At 42.2% G+C, this 24,183-nt stretch overlaps 1 protein-coding gene across 1 annotated transcript in view; it reads left to right on the forward strand.

Moving 5' to 3' along the window:
- LOC308280311 (uncharacterized protein) overlaps positions 1–21,070 on the forward strand; it is a gene marked incomplete at both ends in the record, with an annotated part of 93,273 nt that extends 72,203 nt beyond the window's left edge. Inside the window, 18 exons of the mRNA XM_080720573.1 lie at positions 2,489–2,566; positions 2,813–2,848; positions 3,087–3,140; positions 4,036–4,110; positions 5,724–5,789; positions 7,927–7,957; positions 9,825–9,878; positions 10,771–10,805; positions 11,570–11,683; positions 12,571–12,736; positions 13,366–13,433; positions 13,525–13,653; positions 14,779–14,811; positions 14,903–15,099; positions 16,025–16,370; positions 18,298–18,495; positions 19,577–19,686; positions 20,854–21,070. Of these exons, the coding sequence (XP_080576699.1) occupies positions 2,489–2,566; positions 2,813–2,848; positions 3,087–3,140; positions 4,036–4,110; positions 5,724–5,789; positions 7,927–7,957; positions 9,825–9,878; positions 10,771–10,805; positions 11,570–11,683; positions 12,571–12,736; positions 13,366–13,433; positions 13,525–13,653; positions 14,779–14,811; positions 14,903–15,099; positions 16,025–16,370; positions 18,298–18,495; positions 19,577–19,686; positions 20,854–21,070 (2,007 nt within the window). The remainder of the gene's footprint in view (positions 1–2,488; positions 2,567–2,812; positions 2,849–3,086; positions 3,141–4,035; positions 4,111–5,723; positions 5,790–7,926; positions 7,958–9,824; positions 9,879–10,770; positions 10,806–11,569; positions 11,684–12,570; positions 12,737–13,365; positions 13,434–13,524; positions 13,654–14,778; positions 14,812–14,902; positions 15,100–16,024; positions 16,371–18,297; positions 18,496–19,576; positions 19,687–20,853) is intronic.
- Between the last annotated feature and the right edge of the window lie 3,113 nt (positions 21,071–24,183).

Genomic DNA, 24,183 nt, shown 5'->3' on the forward strand with positions numbered 1-24,183 from the left:
ATGCAAAATGAATGGTTTTGGACATACAAGATTTTTTTTTTAGTTTAGTTGGATGGTCAAAAAACCTGTGTGCTCCAGAGCTGCTCAAGGGGCACATGCAGGGAAAAGCTCCTATACCCACCACAGAGGAGACGCAGGGTTTGAAACCTCCATGGTGCCTGTCGTGCCTCCACCATGGTGTTCCAACAAACACAGTTGGCCAGGTTGCCCCCCCCCCCCCCGCCCCCCCATTCCTAGGCACTGCGTCATGATGCAAGGCTCACGATGCAGAAGGGAGGCGACGGGAGAACTCTTGTATCAAGCGCATCTCCGCAGACAGCACAGTACTAGTGGGCGACGCGCAGGCGACGGGAGAACTCTTGTATCAAGCGCATCTCCGCAGACAGCACAGTAGCCTACTAGTGGGCGACGCGCAAATAAAAAATAAACAGTTCTTTGGTATTTTATGATTTTATAATGTCACAAATTTTCGCTACACTCAATACAATATATAACACTTCTTATGCAAACACAAACACACACTCGAAACTGGAACAAAAATGACAAATACTTACAAAATCCTTTTTTTCCTGCATAGTACTGTGTTTTATTTGTTAAATAGGACCCCAATTGAAACAAAACAAGCACACAATCAGTTTTGAGGTATCCTTTTTGTTGACCTTGTGCCAGTGAAGTGTACTGTCATGAAACTGTACCTTTACCCAAGCAAGGGTTAGCCAAAAGCCCCCAAGCAGCGAGGGCCGTGAACTTTGGCAATAAGCCTTATTCACGGCCCGCCCACTCAGCATCCCCCGGGTGCTGAAGTCACATTTTGAAGGGGAAAATCCTACTATAGCCTATAGAGTTAATGCAATTTCCGAATAGTAAAGTATAAAATACGGCTAGCATGATCAAGAACACAAGATAGATACCTTTATTATCCCAAGGGGGAAATTTAGTTGTACAGTAGTAGCACAGCAGTATACAGTTATTTACAAAGTTACAGAGACGTAAGAAAGATAGATAAGAGGGAAAAAAACAAAAACAAAGACAAGAGCAGTACAGTACCAATAAGGAGAAGGTGCATCAATAGAGGGGGGCGAATAATATATAAGTATATATACATAAAGTGTCTTGCAAAAGAGACCATAGCAGTCAATGCTAGTTAGTGCAAACAAGTATCTCACTGTCATTGTTAAACAAAGCAAAAATACTCAGAAACTACCAACACTAACAACCTAATAGTGCAGTGTCAAAAATCAGTGCGAAAAAACGAAGAAACTAGGAAGCGTGTCACCGCAAGGCGCACCTGAGCACTCTTCCTGGAAGGTCCTTAGAGTTCAAAGTCAATACAGCAATTGTTCCTTAGAGGTCAAAGTCAATACAGCAATGGTTCTGTAAGTCTAAGTTAGGAAGGGAGACCTTTTCAAGCGTCCGTTATGTGTCTCGTTGTACAGCTTAAGGGCAGCCGGTACAAAAGATTTTCCTAATCTCTCACATCTCCGTACTGGGTAGGTAAAGCGGTCGTTTCCTCTCTTACTCCAGTAACTGGTGATCTCTAGATGGAGGGGGTGGGAGGAGTTCTCCAAGATGGAATCTAGCTTCTTCGCAGTGCGCACCCTGGTTACTTCCTCCACCCCCTGCAGAGAGGACCCAACGACAGAGCCAGCTTTCTTCACCAGTCTGTTTAGGTTAAACGTGTCACCTGCTCTGTTGTTGCCACCCCAGCATGTTATGCCAAAAAAGAGGACACTTGCCATGACAGACTGATAGAACATCTGTAGCATCCTATTGCACACCCCAAACGATCTCAGTCTTCTCAGGAGGAACAGCCTGCTTTTCCCCTTGCTGTGAATCGCCTGCGCGTTGTCCGACCAGTCCAGTGAACTATTCAGGTGTACTCCGAGGAATTTGTAGTTATCCACGAGCTCAACCACCTCACCGTTAATGGTGCTTGGCACCGGGGGGACTCTCTTGGAGGTGCGGAAGTCCACCACCACCAACACAAGATAGTAAAAGGCACAAAGCGTTATAATTTACTTTACCGTTCGAAATAATGATTTGTTGGCTTTAAGTCCAGCTATTTCTGTTATAGTTTCCCCTTCTAAATTGATGTCAGCACCCGGGGGATGCTGAGAAATTTGCTGAGTGGGCGGGCCGTGAATAAGGCTTATAACCTGTTCCGATTCCACTCCTCCAGGAGGAGACTAACATTCTGAAGATCAGCCAGTAGGGGTCAGCAGTGATAAGACTATACGATTGTGTGGAACGAGACAGGGAATTAGTGTATAAACTGGAAGAAAAATCTAAAGTCTGCTTACTCCCTTATGTGCAGTCAGGCATATTACAATGTTGTTGTTTTTTTCCTTTCATACCCGCAGCATTTTTTGTTGTACTTTTGTGCCAGCGTTCATTTTGTAAGAGCAGTTCTCACTTCATTTCAAATAGTTGATACTGGATACTGCATATGATTTTTTTAAATATTTTTTCCCCCCATGTTTTTGTTTAGGGTCAGAAAGGAGAGCCTGGTATTATCATGGGACCTGATGGAAGACCCCTGTACCTGGGTGGGCTGGGCGGACCTCAGGTAAACAACCCTAGCACCTACTGTGGTGCACATCAAAATCGTGTTAATTTAGTGTGTAGAAATTGAACCGAATGGACCCATAATTCAGAGTGTACAAATGGAGTTAATAATATATATATATACCGGTATATATTTTTAAAATTGACACATTTGGAGTCTGTATAACTCATTCATATGTAAGTCATTCATATGTTCTACAACAAAGTGTGTGTGTGCGTGTGTGTGCTCATAATTATGTATCTACAGGGAGACGCTGGGCCTCCCGGACCTGTGGGACCGCCTGTAAGTAGCACATATAAGAAAATACCGTACCAAAAGAAACCTGGATAATCGTAGCCATCAGCTTATGCCTTTCAGAGATAAAACTAAACTGTAACTCTGTTTTGCTGGACTGACAAAATATGATTTAAATATTATCATATCATAATGATTTATTTTGGGAAAACAATACTTTTATTCAACACTTTTTTTTTTTTTTTTTTTAAATACAAATGTTATCTCCTTTAAATCTGTTCTGTAGGGTCCGTCTGGGCCTTTTGGCCCTAAAGGAGAAATTGGATTTCCAGGTCGACCGGTGAGTAGGCTTTACGACTCCACTATACAGTATAACAGCCAGAAATACTGTCAAATGTGTCATGTTTTTACACTGAAAGTATTAAATATAAAAACTCTACACACATACGGTACACATAGGCCTACTTTCCATACATTTTCAAAGTTTATAAAAAAATTAACACCTAGAAATAGGAAGGAAATCTGTCTGAATTTACAGACAAATCTGAGATTCCAAATACACAGGTCAAATCACTTTTAACCACTTAGTTGTTGCGACCGCAGGTCGCAGTTTAGTATGAGAAACGGCACATCTTGTCTTGTTTTTTTTTTTTTACAGTCTATGGGTTTGACGCTCTGACATCACTGTGATGTCAGGGGAACCACACTTTTATGCCCATATATGGAGATCCCTGATGTCATCAATATTAAGCCCATATCTAACAGGACTTCATATGGGAATGTCCATATATGGAGGCCACATTGGCCATATACCACACTAACAGAATCCATAATATTGTATGTATGGCCAAGACAGATGGCCAAGAAAGCCCATATCAGTGTGGCTGGTTCTACAGATTGTATGTATGTCAGATGTCATAGACGTCATAGGACTTTCACATAACAAATAACTGAGTTAGCATGTTTGGGCTCTCACAGCATATCTCCATTTACAGTATATGGATCTCCATATATGGGTTCCAGGGGTCTCCATATATGTGTAACTGGTCCTATATACTGTACTTCATCGTACGAGAAATAGCGAATATAGTCGATCTACAAACTCACAACTCATTACGATGCATTGCGATGCATTGTAAGCTTATAGATCCCTTATTTTCACTAATGTTTTGTGCCCATAATGACATGACAAAGCCAGGTAGAAAGAACATGACTGTTTTGTTGCTTCGTTGCAGGGTCGTCCCGGGCTGAACGGAGCGAGGGGAGAGAAAGGAGATTCAGGTTCTGGGACCGGTGGACAAGGCTATCCAGTAAGTTCAAATGTTTGCACTACTTTAAATGCACTGTGAAGCACCTTCTCTGTTGATTACCCATAATTGCTGGACTATAAAACTGCACCTGAATATAAGCCGCACCAGCTAAATTTAGAAGAAAATAAAAATGTTTTACATATATATGCCGCACCTGACTATAAGCCGCAGGTGTCCTTCCTGCTTTCCACTAGAGCGCCCCTGGTGGCCGTTAGCTGTATAAATCTATATATAAATCCTTGTTAAAGACTATTGTAAAACTAACTGGCCGTTAGCTGTAAAAATCTTTATATAAGCCGCACCTTTGTATAAACCGCAGGGTTCAAAACATGGGAAAAAAGCCGCGGCTTATAGTCCGGCAATTACGGGTATTATTAGGACCCCAATGGAAACAAGCCCCCCAGGCTTTTTGTGTTCTCTTTTTAGCATTATTGTATATGTCACAGTTTTTTTGAGATTCAGTAAGATTGAGACCAGGAGTGCTCGTTTTTGGGCACAAGGTGGAGCAAGCGGTGCCTCCTTCGGGGAACTAGGAATAATTTGACTGAGGTTAGGGTTAGGATTAGGGTTAGTTTTAGGCATAGTTTTACTGAGGTTAGGGTTAGCATTAGGGTTAATTTTAGGCATATAGTTTTGGTTAGCATTCACCAGCGTGGGACTAATGGGAACAATGGAGGAACAATGAGACGTGGGACCAATGCAGTCAAATGCTCTACCACTGAGACATGGGCTTCTTCCAGGGACTGCCCATAAGGTGAACTAAATCAAGCGCTCCAACCCCAATCTTACTGGTACCTCAAACAAACTGTAACATATCATCCTCCATCATGCACTGGGATCAATTCACCTATTACTTTTACCTACTTATTTGCCGAGCTGCATATCCGGTACCACTTTTCTTAAACTCTATAATTGGTATAAGGTACTTACCAGTAAGACGCCCTAAGGGCGAGATCGCAATAATATCATAAATATAAATAAAATATATGAAATGTTCATATTGTCCCATCTAGGGGTGTAACGTAACTGTATCGAAATATCGTTTTTAACTTAAAAAATCGAAATATCGAAATGAAAACAGCTAAAATCGAATCATATCGTTTTATTTTGTATCGTATCGAATCGGCAGTGCAAAGAATCGATTGTATCGATACTACCTACTTGTGCATTGTATTTAGCATTTTTAAGAATAAAAATTTTAAAGGAGGGGTTTTCCATAGCTACTCTGGTCTATTGATAACTGTGTGTAATCTCTGGGTTCATGTCAAGGTGCAGGTTTGTCCATATACAATGACCATGTATTTGGCAGATAATCACTGTGTTTATTATTTATATCCATAATAATACATGTTTCCCTTAAAAACCTGCACTATCCACACCTTTCACACAGATTTAATTTCTTTGCTAAATAGTTACTATGTCGATTTTAAATCATTGAATCGAATCGTATCGTATCACCATGAATGAACCAATATCGTCCATGTATCGTCAACCATGTATCGTGATATGTATCGAATCGCAGTTAAAATGTATCGTTACACCCCTAGCTCCCATCCCTACCCTGAATACACACAGTAAGTACCACAGATTGAAGCAGTTCTCTTGTCTCCCAGGGCGTCCCAGGACCCCCCGGGCCCCCAGGACCTCCTGGACCAGCCGTTCCTATTGACAGATTCGGCGTGAGTAGAACCGCCGGTCACTTCCCTCACTACACTTCCCACAATGCACCACTAGTTGACCTGCTACTTCATACCTGGTGGAGGATAGACGTAAGCAATTTACCCCGAGTGAGAGGACATTATGCTCTCATAATGTCCGCAGTGAGGTTGTTATCGGACGAGGCGCCAGCCGAGTCCGATAACAACCTCACTCAGGACATTATGAGAGCATAATGTCCGACCCCGAGTGGTAAATAGCTTTTCTACCACTTTTTCCCGTATACATGAAAGAAAACACATAGTTGTAACTTGCAAGGATCTTAAGTTACAATCATTATTGCCTATAAAACTTCCGCGAGACAGCAGATAGTTCCACAAACAACATCTTCTACTCACCAACAGATGGCGCCAACTCCATACTAATCCATGCGTCTAGCTTACAGCTAAGCTAACGTCAGTTAGAAGTACCGTTCCGGCCGTAAATAGAGGCTGTTCGCTTCCAGAAAGGCATAGGTTCAGAGAAAAGGGGCTTTAAAGTTGGCGGATTGCATTGGATCCAAATAAATCGGCGACTATAGCATGCACGTTAGTAAACATAGGACAGTTGCGACCGTCATTTGTTGGTGGGGGGAAAGGTGTTCCGACTGCGACCGAGTATTTCCCGGTGAATCTGTGCGCAAAGGTGGGGGCTTGGGAGTGTGGGGGGACACGCACCACCACTGACTATTGCTGATGATGGAGAGGTTCTATAGCTTAGCCTTTATGTATTGAAAATGAGAGGCACTCTTGCCGATTTAGTAAGAGACTCGTCTCCAATTGCAAGATATTTAAAAGTTATTTGGGGCCATGATGATGATGATATCCTTTTCTTCCCACAACTAGACTAAGGATTTTATATTGTCTGTGTTATTGTTTACAACCACTGAACCACAATTATTCACGTGTGGCAAGATTCACTCGTTTTTAGTAGGCTATATAGTGTAGGCTTAGAAGAAGCCTTTTCAGAAGTTAATTTAATGATTTCCATTTAATGATTTCATGTATCCTCATCTAATGCACCGTATGCACGCTGTTTAAAGGCCGTGTAGGCTTTTCAGAAGTTAATTGAATGTTTTCCATTTGCGCTAATGCACGCAACTGTTTTCGCCAGGTTTTAAGGTCTTATTTTAGTTGTTTCTCATAAGCTCGCAACCCTCCTTGCCCATCGGCCCCCACCTTTGCGCACAGATTCACCGGGAAATACTCGGTCGCGTTCCGACTCCCTCCTGAAGTCCCCGGATGCGTTCATCGCGTATTGATCTCGGAAATGTGCCTCATTTGCATGTACATCCGGGCATTTCACACATTCCGGCTATTGTGGCCTCATTTACTACTGTTTTAAGCCAATCACAATCCAGTATTTGAACATGTGACTAGAAAAAGTGGTAGAAGATCATATCTATCGTATCATATCTGTGTTCATTCGAAAACAGATATTAATCCATTTAGAACGGGTACACTGTATTGTGTATCATTATTATTTTATTTCATTATTTAACTATTGAAAAATAGCAGATATACAAGCTCACAGCACGGCACAGAGTGCCACGATGCGAGCTTGTAGATCTGCTATTTTTGAATCGTGAAAATTAGAATTTCGACCCGATTCATTAAGTGTCTTTTGAATCCTTCTAAGGTTTTTTGAAAAACCTATGTTTCTATGTCAGCAATCTGGCTAGCCATCGTCAAAGAAAAGGTCCTTTTCACTCAACTGGAGCTCAGTTAGTCTGTTCTTGAGAGACTACTATGTCAGTGGTTCTCAAACCTTTTCATGTGAAGGACCCCCAAAATTATATGTATTTGGCCACGGACCCCCATCTCAAAATATTGTATCAGGGACCACCCAGAAGCAAATATTTGTGTTACAAACGTTCGCTTTAAAAATACATATAGTCAAAGATGTTCACACATTTTCACGACTTTTTCAAAAATAGCAGATCTACAAGCTCGCAGCGCGGCACTCGGTGCCGCGCTGTGAGCTTGTATATCTGCTATTTTTCACTGGTTAAAGCATTCAATAATTCTAGGCCTAAATGGGTTAAAATAGAGATGTACTGTATAATAATAATGATACCTTTCCGAGCATTGACACTGTTGTTGTTCTTCTGTCTGATTTCAGGGTCACACAGACCCTTCCAGGTATTATCCTGGTAAGTTGACTCCATATTCTGCCCTCTGTGAAATGTATGACAGCTGGATTGATTAAAGGACAACTTTGTTTTTTTACAACAAGGGTTCATATTTTATATTGTAATTAGAGAAAAGAAAAAGTGAGTGTTAAAATGTTTTCATTTGCTTCGTTCTATTGTTTTATCGCGTTTACCGTGCTAAAATGTGGGGCATGCGTACGCATGGGGGCATGCGTACAAGTGGCTAAATATGTCTTTTTAGACACAATAAGCCAGCAATTTCTTCTTGCTATTTACAGTAACACTTCTAGCCCCCATAAGTCACATCCAACCATGAAAGGTTGCATTGTATCTTGGGAATGGGCTTATTCTGTGTAAAATGACGTATTTGTACGCATGCCCCCAACCACTGAAATAAGAATCTCTAAAACACTAGAAATAATTTTAACACTCATCTTTTATATTCTTTAATTACAATCTAAAATATGAACCCTTGTTGTAAAAAACTAAAGTTGTCCTTTAAAGTTAAAGGGACAAGGTCCCCATTTTAACCTCATCTTTAATGATTTAATTATTTTGGAGGGCTAATGTTCCATTTGCAGCCAATAAAACTGCCCAATGTCTCCTGCTTTTAAGTTTATTCCAGTGATGTCACTGGGGTAGAGTTAACGTGAATACTAACTGTTTTTTACCCAATACCCTCAGTAGCCGTGACATTGTTTGCTGTGTTTACAACAAATAGCAATCCTGACTTAATACAATATATGAATCATAATGTCGTCTTGGACCATGAAATGCATTATGGGAATTGTAGGCACATATTTTCGTCCATGCCTTACCCGTTATCCCTAAACTGTTTTACTATTTAAATCAAAAACCTTTTAAAATACTTCTTCAAATAGCCGATCTACGTTGTGAGCTTGTAGATCAGCTATTTGAAATATTCAAAAATGTTTTTTCAAAATAGTAGAAATGGCAAAACCGTTTAGGGCAGGGGTCTTCAACGTTTTCAGGCCAAGGATCCCTTAGTCGAGAAAGAGACGAAGCAGGGACCCCCGCAACCTTTTCATAGATTCCTTATAGTTTCATTGTTTGACAGCACAATCATCGTGTATTTTGGATTCATGTCAATTTGTGTTTTCAGATATTTAAGTCAATACTTAATAAACTTGACCTTTCACTCTGTACTTGGTCTGCTCTTTTTCCCCTCTACACCAAACCTCTTTGCCAAAAATAGCCGATCTACAAGCTTACAACGCCTCGCAGCGCGAGGCGTTGTGAGCTTGTTGATCTGCTATTTTTTTAGTTTCTATCACACAAAGATTTGGAGGACCCCCTTTAGTAACTCTGAGGACCCACTAGGGGTCCCGGACCCCCTGTTGAAGATCCTTGGTTTAGGGATAAGAGATAATGCATGGACAAATATAGAGCCCATAGTCTCCATACTGTCAGTAAGGTCTGCATCATAAATATTGCTTGCTTTAATATATAAGCTATAATTAACTGAAATGCACATCAACATGATATTGTTTTGAAAAGAAGAAGAGATCCAAGCACAAAAAACTAAACAAAAAAAACGACCGAACTGGTCTTCATCAGGGCAAGTAGGCATGCTTGTCATACTTGCCCTAATGAAGACCAGTTTGGTCGAAACATGTTGGCTTTTAAATCTTGTAATAGACATGATTAAAGTACTGTACATTGTTCATTTTTGAGTGCTCGGATTTGTACTTTCAAATCATGGTTTCCATTGATCCTAGAAGCACCAATCTATTTGTAACTGTATTGTTATCTCCATTAAGCACCTGGGTGTTATGTTGTCCCATTTATAGTACCCATTTATAGAATTCCAGTTCAGATTGTGTTGCGTTGCATCTGTCTGTTTCAGATTCGAAGGGAGACAAAGGTGACCGGGGCTCACCGGGCATACCTGGCATTCCAGGTAGTTTCATGGTTCCTCTGTCAATATACTGAGGATAAAATAGATGAAACAACAGCGTCTAGTATGTAGAATGCTGCTTAGAAAGACGCTAGATGTTATGTAAGGGATAATGAATGGCTCTGCGGTGAATGATGATATATAACACACCGACGGCCTGATAACTCCCCGAAGCACCACCCGAGGGGAGTTATCAGCCATTCATTACCATTTATTATCCCGCTTATTACCCGGCTACAAAATAAAATGAATAATTTGACTCAAAACTAAAAACAAAACAAAGTATTTCCTTGTTTACAGACGGTTGGAAGTGTTACACAAGTGTTGCGCTGGGCGTCCCCCCAGCGCGACACGGTCGCCTTGGAAAACAAGGAAGTGCTGATTATATAGAATCCATTTTCTGATACTACGTTGTCTATTTCTCGCTTAAAATATTTTTAAAAACATTCTTAAGAGCAACGTTTAGTTCTAAATGTCGCTTGTGTGTTTGTTTACATGGCTGACATGTTGGATACAGCACAAGATCCACGCAGTGCAGCTTGACTGCAGCAGGTGCTCTGAGTCTTTGATTAGCAGCGGTCTGTTTTAGAGCAGAGTGGTCTGTTATCAAGGAATATCAGACCTCTGATTTCAGTGCTTGACCAATCAGAATCAAGCATTCAACCAAGCCGGGTAATAACACTTATTTTATACTAGAACTTCCTTGACCACTTACTTACGCCATTGTTGGATGACTATGTTTCAAGGCACTTATCCTAACCTTGCACTTTGTTCAAATGAGAGCGTCTGCTAAATGCCTAAATTGACATTTTAAATTGCCTTTTCAATGTGCATTTGAGTTACCTAACAGTCATGAAAAAAAAAATCAATGTGACCTTTTCTTTTTCTGTTCTAGGTCTTACCACAAATTTTGACATTTACACCTTTAAGGTATGCTGCAAACTCTTCTACCCTAACCCCAAACAATATGCCTTATGATAATCACAATTTAATGTTAAACTCCATGGTATATGGCTATATTGTGTTGGTTGATTATTCAGAACGGGTACACAGTATTGTGTATTATTATTTTATGCTTTAACTATTGAAAAATAGCAGATATACAAGCTCACAGTGCCGCGCTGCAAGCTTGTAGATCTGCTATTTTTGACACGATTCTATAAGTGTCTTTTGAATCCTTCTGATTTAAAAAAAAAAAAACCCTATGTTTCTATGTCAGCAATCTGGCCAGCCATCGTCAAAGAAAAGGTCCTTTTCACTTAACTGGAGCTCAGTTAGTCTGTTCTTGAGAGACTACTATGTCAGTGGTTCTCAAACCTTTTCATGTGAAGGACCCCCAAAATTATATTTATTTGCCCACAGACCCCCATCTCAAAATACTTAGTTCCAGCCCAGGGACCCCCCCAGAAGCAAAATTTGTTATATATGTATTTAAAAATACATATATTCAAAGATTTGCACACATTTTCACAACTTTTTCAAAAATAGCAGATCTGTGAGCTTGTATATCTGCTATTTTTCAACAGTTAAAGCATTCAATAATCCTAGGCCTAAATGGGTTAAGTTTGGTGGCATTTACGTGGACTTTGTAAGTCACTCTGGATATTAGAGTGTCTGCTGACTACATTGTAGCTGATTTGAACTTGGTACACATTTGAACTGGTTTCTTTTTGTGTTGCCTGCTTGTCCACCAGAATGAGATGAAAGGGGAACGTGGTGACCCAGGTTTTAAAGGGGACAAAGGAGAGCCAGGAGGCGGGTACCATGATCCCCGATATGGAGGCGGAAGTGCTGCCCCCGGACCTCCGGTAAGATCGCTTTTTTATCAAACATATTTGATACATCAAAAATGGTCATAGACCACAACAATCATAGACCACATGAGACTGACACAATATGTCCATATACCGGTATGGGCAGCAGGGGCGCTGGAAGTGGGGTGCTGAGGGAGCTGCAGCTCCCCTGGTGGTGGGGAGAAAAAATAAAAATAAAAAAAAAATAAGCCTATATATATACACACACAGAGCTATATTAAAACAATAATGTATTTGACTTTGGGGAATAAAATATGTTAAAAAAGGTATTTGATTATCACATGGTGACCTAATCACATGGTCACCTTGCCACTTCCGGTCAGAAGGGAAGTCAAATTTAAATCACGCTTTGATGGCACACCAAAGTCTATTTATTTGAGAACTTAGGCTCATTGTTGCAAACTAACACCGTTGTATATGGTTGAATAAAAAACAGTAGAAAACTTACAAAAATAATACCCGATTTTGTAGTGTGTGCGTGAGTGACTGTGTGTGTGCATGCGTGCTGTGTGTTGCACTGTGTGCTAAAATAACTAGTAACTATATAGCTCCTTGTTACACCGTTGTGCGGGGAATAAGCACCCGAAACCGTAATGAAAACAACCCAAAACCAGATAAAAAACGTGAATTTTCGGCGTGCGGCCAAAGGCCGCACGCATGCACTCCTCCAGGCTCAGCTCCCCTTGGGATTTGGGAGTTCCAGCGCCCCTGATGGGCAGATGCACAGAGGCGTAGAGGCGTGACGCACCATGCACATGATCTGCAGGTTTGCATACTAAATGCAACCTACGGTGTACGGTCGCAATAAAGATACAGTCATTGTTAATCTAGGTTCTGATCAACCTTACAGAAAATGAAAATCTGTTCTTTTGTCCCATCAGGGACCCCCGGGAGACTCCGTTGTGGGACCCCCGGGGCCCCAGGGCCCACCGGGTCAACCAGGAGTCGGGCACCCGGGACATCCTGGACAAACAGGCTATCCTGGCCCCCCCGGGCCCCCTGGAGCCCCAGGTGGATCACTACCAGGACCTTACAGGGGCACTCAGAGTGAGTCTTGTTCCATTAACTCAATTAATGCCGATCCTGCGATGTCTCGCGAAATATTAAAAGGTATCTACAGTGCCGATCGCGGGATGACTCGCGAAATATACTGTAAATACAGTAAAGCTGGCCTGGCTACCTACCGTCCGGTGAAAAACCCTGGCACGGGTGAAGTCGCCGATTCATCATCATCGCGCATCCACGTGCACACAATAGTGATTGTGATTGTGTCCGAAAAACACTTTTGATGTCATGGATGGCATTGGATTCTCGCTAAAATAGCACAAGCATGAAGGCATCCATCTTCGATCATTGTTTACGTTTCGGACCAGAACTAGTTCCGGGTGAATCTTGAACATCGTCAAGTAGGAATTGTGAGCTCGATCTACTTCCGGTCTTCAAAATAAGAGACTGGCCGCGGACGGAGAAAGCGACCGGCACCCTGGACAATTAATCGCAAGCATGAACACACACACACACACGCACGCACGCACGCACGCACGCACGCACGCACGCACGCACACTTATATACTGTACATGTATATTGTTGTTGTTGTGCACATGTTATGTTGCTGTGCATGTGTGTCCACTGGATTTGATATGAACTCTGTTGACATGTAACTTTTGTTTGCTAGCTATCAGTATCCCAGGACCCCCAGGGCCCCCCGGAGCGCCCGGACACCCCGGATCATCCTCAGGAGGAGTGAGTTGGAACGTGTTCTATAATAACTAGTCGTTTTTTGCAGAACCCACAGTGCTTTTCGTGGTGCATTGACTTTCCTAATGTGTTTAAGGTGATGGTGCTGAGGTCCTACGACACCATGGCAGCCACCGCTAGAAGTCAAGCAGAAGGAACGTTGGTGTATGTTCAGGAACAAACAGACCTCTACTTGCGAGTACGAGATGGAGTCCGCCAAGTGCAGGTACAACATTATCCCAGTGCTGTAAACATAAAGTTAGTGCTACAGTATAACCATTAACCTGTGATATATTGAGCAGTGGTGGCTGAGTGGTTAGTGTCCACACCTAGGACTCCGGAGGCCCCAGAGGTCACAGGTACGATTCCCCACTCCAGCTACCACTGCTCCCCTTCCCCCTTGCGCTCCTTGTGGGCATCACTGGGTTGAGTTCAGCTGGGTTAAAGCTGATAAAAAAAGCAGCTGGTTGGGCTGCGATATCTGAATTTCCCCCGCGGGAGGAGTAGGTATTTATTATCATTATATAAACCTGTGCTATATGGTAGATAATGCATGCAATTATCACACAAAATACATCCTACACATTTCACATAGTAATATACAGTATGGGACTTTTGTTTTTAATTTGGCTATAAAACAAAATATATATTTTGGGTAAGTTTTCAGTATTTTTCCTGACCTTGGACACCTAGACCACATGATATGTCCTTATATGGGCATTCCCAGATATTAGGCCTAAATCCGATTTGAAAAAAGCCTTAAAGGAGTAGTTCACCCCCAAAATGACTTTTTTTTCTATTGATTGAAGACAAAAAATGTGATAACAATAAATGTACCCCCATTGATTCCGGATGGGGACCCGTTTACTCAGCCTCTGTAGCAGCTAGAAACAAAATTCCAAAACTATTTGATAGCTTACACCTTTGTCTTCCATTTAAAAGAAACTGTACTGCATACTGTATAGTACATGTACTGTAATACACACAAATGTGTTCCTGGCCTGAGTTGTAAAAGCACATAAATGTGTACCCGTCCTTAATATTGATGACATCAAGGATCTTAATATATGGGCATAAAAGGAATTGTATGATGTCAGACATGTCATAGGTCTATGATGTCAGACAAGGACGTAATTCATTTGCAACATGAGCTGGGATGAGGTGTCACGCATTGTGACGCACGCACAGGATATGGAGGTTTTTATAGTCAATGCGACCAACGGTCGCAATAATATATTGGCCATCCAAAATGTATGTCTTTAAAAAAAAAAAAAACGTTTTGGAAATGTATTTTCTTTGTGACAACCTCGAGAATGTAATACTCAATACTCTTATTTTGTTCTTTTCTCAGCTTGGGCCCTACATTGCCTTGGCCGACGATCAGGTGAGTTTTTTTAATAAAATATGCACCTTGCTCAGCTTATCTACATCTATGATCTATGATGTGTATTACATTTGTATTACATCCTTTAAAGGGTAATGAGGTCGCTGCCGTGGAGCCCCCACCAGTGATCCACTACACCCCGGACCACCATCCCAACGCGGCGCACCCCACAGAGGAGCCTCAGAGGCGAGAAGAGGGCCAGGAGCCACGATACCCTGATCCAGCACAGCCAGATCACCGATACCAACCCCAACCGGATCACAGGCACCCTTCAGAACCGGATCACAGGTACAAGGCTCCCACGGTCATGACATTCCTGGAAATATTTTGAAATTAGAAAAAATATTTTTCCAGTACTGGAAAAGTTTTGGAATTGACCTGGAAGAATAACTATGCATTGTCTTTCGTTATTGATTTTGTTAATACTGAAATGACAAATTAAACATTGGCCAAATTGTCAAATATTAGAGGCAGAAATTGTGAAAATAGCAGATCTACATGCTCACAACGCCTCGCGTTGCGAGGCGTTGTGAGCATGTAGATCGGCTATTTTCACAATAAAAACGTGTTATCCAAAATTCCTCAACTCTCTTCAAATATGATTATTTCGGGGGTCATGGCCTGAAATGTTGAGAACCACTGGCACACACTACCTGTCTTTGGGCATTGCGCATAGGAGTAAGCCGACTCGTTATTGAGCTGAATTATTGTTATATAGTCCTGGAAATCGGGTTAAATATTCTGTCAAGGTTTTGGAAAAGTTTTGGAAATTAATTGGTAAAGATGCGCGGGAACCCTGCAGGTAGGGGTGGGCGATATGGTGATAATTATCGCTGAGACGATACAATGTCTCCACGATATGCATTTTCAGAGATATCGTATATATCGTGATACAATTGAGGGAGCCTTGTAAAACATCCTGTTTAATCGTTAATACAGAGATTACAAATGTATACAAATGAAACCAAATGGTCCCGTAAGGGTCCATTTGGTTTCATTTGTATACTGTGAGTTACATTGTAAAGTTCAATTTAAACCTCCCAAAAGGAACCCAGAGAGTCTAGTTTTTGTCAAGTACCTTAAAAAATAACCTTAAAAAATAACCATAAAAACCAACGTGAAAAAGAATCGTGATAAAATCGTGTATCGTGATACAGCTTGGGAAAATATCGTGATATTGTATTTTTCCATATCGCCCACCCCCTACCTGCAGGTACCACCCCCAACCGGACCACAGACACACGCCACCCCAGCCGGACCACAGGTACCCGTCACAGCCGGACCACAGATACCCGCCCCAGGTTCAGCCGCAGCCCGAACCCGACACCCGGGTCCCGCAGTACCCCACGCTGCCGGACCCGCAGTACCCGGCGCCGACGGATCCGCGGTACCCGAGCTTCACCGAGCGACTGAGCAACCCGGACACTCGGCAGCACCACCAGCCGCCCCCGGAGCGCCCGGTCTACCCTGACGGCCGCTACCCGGTCACTCCGCAGCGGCGGCCCAGCCCCCCGAGGGAACCTCAAACTCCAGTCCACGACCACACCTCGGGGCCTTCGGTGAGTGGAGGGCAGTGTTGATTTTGTCGACTAAAACTATGACGAAAAATATTTGTCGACTGCGTTTTTTTCACTGACGAAAACTAAATAAAAACTAAGCCGTGATGACTAAAACCAAGACTAAATATATTGACAATTTTGTCAACAAAATAAAAACTCGACGAAAACGTTAGGGAGGGACTAGTGGAGAAGAGAGTCATTTTATGTTTGGTTGCTCTCAGGTGTTGCGTGCTGAAAATAGCAGATCTACAATCTGCGACACGTTGTGAGCTTGTAGATCGGCTATTTTCAGCATGCAACCAAGCGTAAAATCAGTCATTACGATGCCATCAAGGCCTGCCAAAATGCATTTCAGTTGACTAAATCAACTGTAGATTTAGTCGCCAAAAATCGTATGAGTCGACTAAAATTTTACTAAAACTAAAACTTTTCAGGTGACTAAATTATGACTAAAACTAAATTACATTTTATTCAAAAGACTATGACTAAAACTAAATAAAAATTTGCTGTCAAAAACAACATTGGTGGAGTGACTTCTGGATTCTGGATTTGATTTACATTCTCTACATTTATTGAATTGATATATTTCTTACTTTGCCTTTATATTTGTGTGGAATGAGAGAGAAACAACCAATCGAGTATTCTCTCTTTTGTAAATGGACATACGCAGTCATTTAAAGTTATTTGATCCATGGAGAAAATTAAGCGCGACACTCGCCATTTCCGATGAATGGGAGTTCATCTCTCTATGCCATAGAGGAAGGGTCTTCAACAGGGGGTCCGGGACCCCTAGGGGGTCCTCAGAGTTATTACAGGGGGGCCGCCAAATCCTTGTGTGATAGGGTCATTCTTTTAAATGAACAACTTGAACCCTCGCATCCCTATTCTGAGGAGAACTTTAGCCAAAAATAGCAGCTCTACACGCTCTGCGCGAGGCGTTGAGAGCGTGTAAATGAGCTATTTTTGGCAAATAGGTTTGGTGTAGTAGAGGTAAAGAAAAGAGCAGACCAAGTATAGAGTGAAAGGTCAAATTCACTGAGTAACAACAATTTAAAATTTAAATTGTTGTGGGAATGGTTAAATGTCTGGAAAAACACGAATCCAACTTAGACTGATTATAGTGCTGTCAAACAAGTCTATGAAATCGATGAAAATCTGCGACTCAATTTTATACAATATGTAGTAGAAGACCCTTGCCATCTATGGGTCACGATTCGAGTAAAAATCCCATTTTCTTTTCCCACTTCTAAAAACATATTAACATTTCAAAACATTCTCCCCTCCACAAAATAATCCTTTTAGTACATGTTGAAACAAACAAACAAATACATCTAGGAAATTCCATGAATGTAAGAAAATGATCATTAGGAATATAGTGAAAATAGCTGATCTACAAGCTTGTAGATCTGCTGTTTTTACTAGTTTGGGTCACGGGGCAAATGTCTAATTTGTCTTTTGGGTCACGGGCTAAAACGTTTGGGAACCACTGCTCTATGGCAGTGGTTCTCTTTGTGGCCTTTTCCACCGGGAAAGAACCGGTTCCGGTACTTTCTCCCGCCTATGGGATGAACCAGAGGTGTGCTTTTCCACCGAGAACCAGAGTTGGTTCCGAACCGTAAAAGTTGGTCCTTGGTTTTTGTGGTTCCAGAGCCAAATCCTTGGCTCTGGTTCAATCTGGTGGAAACGCAAGCCGGTTTGCAGGAAACACAAGCCGGTTCGCAAGAACCGACACTGGTTCTGGAACCGGTTCTTTGCCGGTGGAAAAGGCCCCAAATGTGGGGTCTAAATTGACCCATACAAGTCTGTAACTCTGACAGTGTACAAATGGAACATTTGGTTCCATTTGTACACTGTCAGAGTTAAGGGAAGACCTTGACATTTGAAAGTTTGAGAACCACTGCTCTATGGGATTGTTTCCCCCCTCCAGCTCCACATCATAGCCCTCAACAGTGCCCAGACGGGGTCCATGCGGGGCATCCGCGGGGCAGACTACATGTGCTTCACGCAGGCCCGAGCCATCGGGATGACGGGGACGTTCCGGGCCTTCCTGTCGTCCAAGCTCCAAGACCTGCACAGCATCGTCCGCAAGTCAGACCGGGCCAGTTTGCCCATCGTCAACCTGAAGGTAGCCTGTTCCATATTTAGCAACTTATCTTACCGCATGGTACAGTACAGTATGTTAATACCAGTAAGACTCCCTAATCGGGAGATAAGCGACCGCCAGGTCGCATACACAAACTTTAGAAGGCAATGGTAGCCAATCAGGAGGGAATATGGGAAATGGGACAGATCCATGTTGATTAGGGATGGTCCGATCAGGTTTTTTGGAATCACAAAAGTTTGATCACCCGATACCGATCAATCACCGATCCGATCAAGTTATAATTTATATTTTCTAAATGTTAATGTTTTAACTTTAATTCATTCATTCACTCATGAATTCATTTATATATTTGCCTTATAGTTATTTACCAGCATTACTATGTATTTATTATCATAGCAGTAACTAATTATTCCTTCAGCACTGTGGAAATCAATACCCCAAAATGGCCTCAAGTGGGCATACTGAACGGCTGGTTGATTGGATGCACCGAGCCGATCGGATCGGTGCATTTACCTTTTGATCTAAACCACCGATTATCGCCGATCACGCTTTGATCGGCCCGATCCGATCCATTGCCGATTGATCGGTAACATCTCTAATGTTGATGACATGACTTTAGAGATACTGTGTACCTCTTTGCATGATTTTAGGGCAAAATCTGTAGGAGCATTGTCCAAGAATGTGTTTTGCAAGAATCTGCCTCATGGTGGCGCTAGAAGAGGGCCATGTGAGAAATGAGTTTGGAGGGTGGAGGTTGACAACCAAGGAGTGTGTGTGCAAAGTTTGGCATGGATTGGGGCAACGGTGGTGGAGATATGAGTAGGGCAAAAGTGTGACGTGATGTGTGACTGACAGCCACTGGAGGTTTTGATAGTAACTGCGACCTGACGGTCGCAACAACTAGCACATCTGCAGTTGGTTGGAGGTGGTCCCCCTGCTCTTTCATTGAGAAATTTGGACCCTGGCGTTGGGTAGTAAACGCTCAAGATTTTGCAGTCCAATCAGTGAAGAATTGATAATTGACACAAATGGTACATGGTAAAATGTTGTATTTGTCTTGTGTTCTCGTCTCTGTACAACTAACCTCTCCCTTCTTGTCCAGCATGAGATTCTGTTTGACAGCTGGGACTCCATCTTCGCCGACGGCAGACTGAAGGACAACGTACCGATATACTCCTTCGACGGCAAGGACGTCCTCACTGACAGCGCATGGTGAGCCAGCGATTGTGTACTTTGAACAGTGAATAGACTTTTTGGTTACCACCGCGCTCTGACTCAACTGGTGCGGTGTCCCTTTAGATCAACATGTATTCATTGGAGGATGGATCGCACACAGTGGCAAGAGTTGTATTTTCTTTCTTTATTATTGCATGGATGAGAAACAAACGTTTCGGCTATCAGAGATACACTGAAGAAGGCTGATAGCCGAAACGTTTGTTTCTCATCCATGCAATAATAAAGAAAGAAAATACAACTCTTGCCACTGTGTGCGATCCATCCTCCAATGAGTACTTTGAACAGTGCCATCATATACTGTATCGCCGTTGTCGCCTTGTCGGGTGGGAACCTTGTATGTCCAAAACCGTTCATTTTGTATTCATCATTTTGAAAATGAACTAAATGAACTCGCACCGTGAGGTGTTGTGTGCTTGTAGATTGGCTGTTTTCACTACTTTTGTGCGACAGCCTATGATGAAGCAGGGCTTTACTTGGTGAAAAAGAGAACGTACAAATGTGAAACTTGGAGATACGCTTGCTACTTTGAACACTTCTGTGTGACGCTGTAATATATCAAGTAAGGTATTCATTTACAAGAACAAAAAAACACAGAGTTTTTTTTTGCCTTACAGCATGATGATCTGATAACACAAACCCATAAGACAAATATGGGTTAAATTCTCCTTTTATAACACTGCCACCCAGGTGTGGAATTCCTTGACTACCTCCCTTAAAACATGTAGCTTGCTGGCATCCTTCAAAACTGCCCGGAAAACTCACCTTTCAGGAGGTAGTTATCACTTCTCCCATAGACAGGCGAGAAGTGAGCACCCCCCCCCCCTACCTTAGCCCACCCCCTTGTTTCCCCTATACTTTACATAATGTTTTTATAACTGCGATATTATTAAATGTTTTCTTAGCTTGCTATTTATTATGTCCATGAATTAAATACAGAGCGCTTCCAACGTAAAAAAATACCATAAAAGGTCTTATTTGGGATGTTCCTTTTAGGCAGGGTGTACTGTACTACATTTCAATTGTATTGACTATACTTGTACTGTTCTCCATTTTCGTCTAAAAAAATAATAAAATCGAAAATAACAAAACAAACAGCAACAATGTTTATGTTCAAATTAAAACCTTTAAACCTTCCTCTCCCAGGCCGGAGAAGATGCTGTGGCACGGCGCCACCGCGGCGGGCCACAGGCAGGTGGACAGCTACTGCGAGACGTGGCGAGTGGGCGACATGGCGCTGACGGGCGTGGCCTCTCCCCTGCAGGCGGGCAGCAGCATCCTGCAGCAGAGCTCCAGCAGCTGCTCCAGTTCCTTCGTCGTCCTGTGCATCGAGAACACCTACTTTGGCCCGTCCAAGAGATAGGCCTCCCTCGCATGCGCACGCACGCACACACGCACGCATGCATCACGATATCAGAATGGAGGTATCGCTGTTGTTGAATTCGCGTAAACGCACCAGCCAGTCTGAGAGAGGCCTTCGCCGAGAGAGTACATGCACCGTCCGGCACATACAGTAGGTTATGCACACACTTGCATATACTGTACGTACATTTCCACTCACACACATACACACACACATACAGTGTACACAACCACATCAACTAGGCAGGCCCCTCTTAATTTACTAAAGCAGTCAAACACTGAAATTCTCAGTGTGTATATGTCACAGTTAGTTTGAGATTTAGTTAGATTGAGAACAGGAGCGCTCGTTTTTGGGCATAGTTTTACTGAGGTTAGGGTTAGGATTAGGGTTACGTTTAGGCATATTTTACTAAGGTTAGGGTTAGGGTTAGGTTTAGGCATAGTAGCATTCACCAGGTTAGCATTGAGACATGGGCTTCTTCCACATCCAGGTGAACAAAAACAAGCGCTCCTTTCCCAATCTAACTGGTTTCTCAAACTAACTGTAACATATACACATAAACGCATGCATGCATACACATACACGCGCATGCGTGCGCGCGCACACACACACAGACACACACATACGTATGCGCAATATGTGGTGCGGTTTGTAAATAAGTCCTTTTTCTAAATAGTTATTAGTTTGTGTTTGAAATCCACTCATATATGGTGCTATACAATGACCATCCACTCGGGGGTGCACCTCAGTCCCCTATGATTGTGAACTTTTTGTTTTTGGAACGCAGCTGTCCTGGACATGCTTATCTCATGGTCATGGCTATCCATTTTCATTTTGCACCTCAACTAATCAGCAATTCTGCCATGAAACTGAGCTGAGGGGTAGTCTACGAAATGACCTTGCTTCCATGTGCCTTACAGCAGTATCTAAACATCTTGCGACCATTCTGTCCATTTTCTTTGTTTTCAGTTTTTTGTTGTTTTTGTATTGAGAAAAGGAAGAGGTAACAATGGTAAAGGGCCATTCACACTGAGTACTATAACTATAAAAATATAGGTTTAAACATCGTTCTAAGCCAAGTGGATGGCAGTGTTGTTCACACCAACTTTAACAGAAATACAATCGTGAACGTTCTAGTTATCGTTATAGTTAATGTGCCTAGTGGGTATGGCGCTTAAAGCTAAAATCTAGGATGTATTTGAATGAATAATATGAAATGTTTTTTTTTTAACCGATCTCAGATCTGTATGTTAGAGTATGTTGATATGACTACTAGCACATAGTCGCAGGAGTGGTTTTGGATGATCTCCCAACTCTTCCATTAAGACATTTTGACCCTGATGTTGGGTTAACAATCTTGATAAAGGTATTTGAAGTGCGTGTTTCCTAAACCCACCAGGATTGAGTTAAGACCTGCCTCGCGGAAGCGCCCCTCTCAATAATCTTAAGTATGAAAGTGAATATGAACGTTAGTGCTGCTCGCTCAAGTGCAAAGCAATACTGTACCGTCCTACGCCCTACCGATCCATAACAACAATACACACAGCATAATAAGCCATATCCAAACTATAACAATTTAACTGATAATTAGTTTTATTTTGAGCACAGTAGTGACAAATTAATAGCTTTCTCAGTAGGCCTACGTTTTTCTCTTTAGCAAAGTTACAAAGTTTTACCTCTTTTAAGCACATTAAGTTTCAAGTTTCTTTTTTTTGCACAAGTTTATTTTGAGCACTAGTAGTGACAAATTAATAGCTGTGCATTGTGCAAACGCAGGCTTTTCTCAGTAGCCTACAAGTTTTATATTGTCTTCATGCCTTTACTAGGTCTGACTTTATCCACCCGCCATGTGTCCAGCAAGGATCCTCAGCCACTCCTGGAAGTCCTCGCGTTTCCGCGAGGCGGGTCTTAACTCAATCCTGGTGGGTTTAGGAAACACGCAGACCGCACACAACAGATTGGACACTACATGTTCCACTATCTTGATTACAGTTTGGACATTGCAATGACCTCTCTCCATTGGGAGAGGGGGGGGGGACAAAGGACATACGTACAAATTGTAGCTTTAAGATACCACCAGATTGTTATTGGTCTTTCATCATCTGGTTCGTAACCAGTCCTCACTCTGCGTCATATCTCTATGGTAGAAAGTACTTCTGGTGTTGTACATCATTACAAATCTGTCGTTAGCTAGATTGGACTGATTAAGCCCCAACAAAGGCACGTCACTGTGTTCAGCTGTCCAAATAAATCCACCAGAACCTGGTCAGCTCCCCACTAAGCACTGTGAAACGCATTCAAGACACCAGGGAGAAGAGAAACAAACTCTCAGCCTAATTATTATTCCCCTGTTTTCCTGCACTCAGGAACGACAGCAGCTGACCAAACAACTGTGTGATAAACAAGCTCACATCAAACCTGGCAGTCTGTTCTGTAGTTTAGACCAGGGGTTTTCAAAGTGGGTGACGGGGCACCCTGGGGTGCCGCGACGGCAGTCCAGGGGTGCCGCGAGATCATATGATAATGTTTGGAATTTATTTGGACACTTGAAAAAATATTTAGTATCTTTTTAAACTTGAAGTACAAAGTTATTTTCAGTCAGTTCTAACCAAAATGGCTATTATCTCAACATTTTCCTCGCAACATAATCACTGAAATATCGTCACTGTCGGGCAGAAACCTTGTATCTCCAAGTTTCGAATGTGTACGTCTTTTGGTAAAGCAAAGCCCTGCTTCATCATACAAGACTGTCGCACAAAACTAGTGAAAACAGCCGATCTACAAGCACACAACGCCTCGCAACACCTTGTATTTATCATTTTATAGATGATAAATACAAAAGGAACGGTTTTGGACATACAAGGTGGAAACCCGACAACGACGATATGCTATAAATATAACGTGCTGGGAGTGAAAATTATAATGTAGGGGTGCCTCGGATTAAAAAAATATTGATGGGGTGCCCTGAGACAAAAAAGTTTGGGAACCCCTGGTTTAGACAAACATAGTGTTGGTAATGTGTTAAATAACGATATCCATATATCTCCTCCACCATACTGTACAATTGTACAAGTGAATTGGAAGATGGATATGACAGTATGGTCACCAAGGCC

This window comes from Nannobrachium achirus (assembly GCF_963921795.1).
Source record: "Nannobrachium achirus genome assembly, chromosome: 24".
Classification (NCBI taxonomy): Eukaryota; Metazoa; Chordata; class Actinopteri; order Myctophiformes; family Myctophidae; genus Nannobrachium; species Nannobrachium achirus.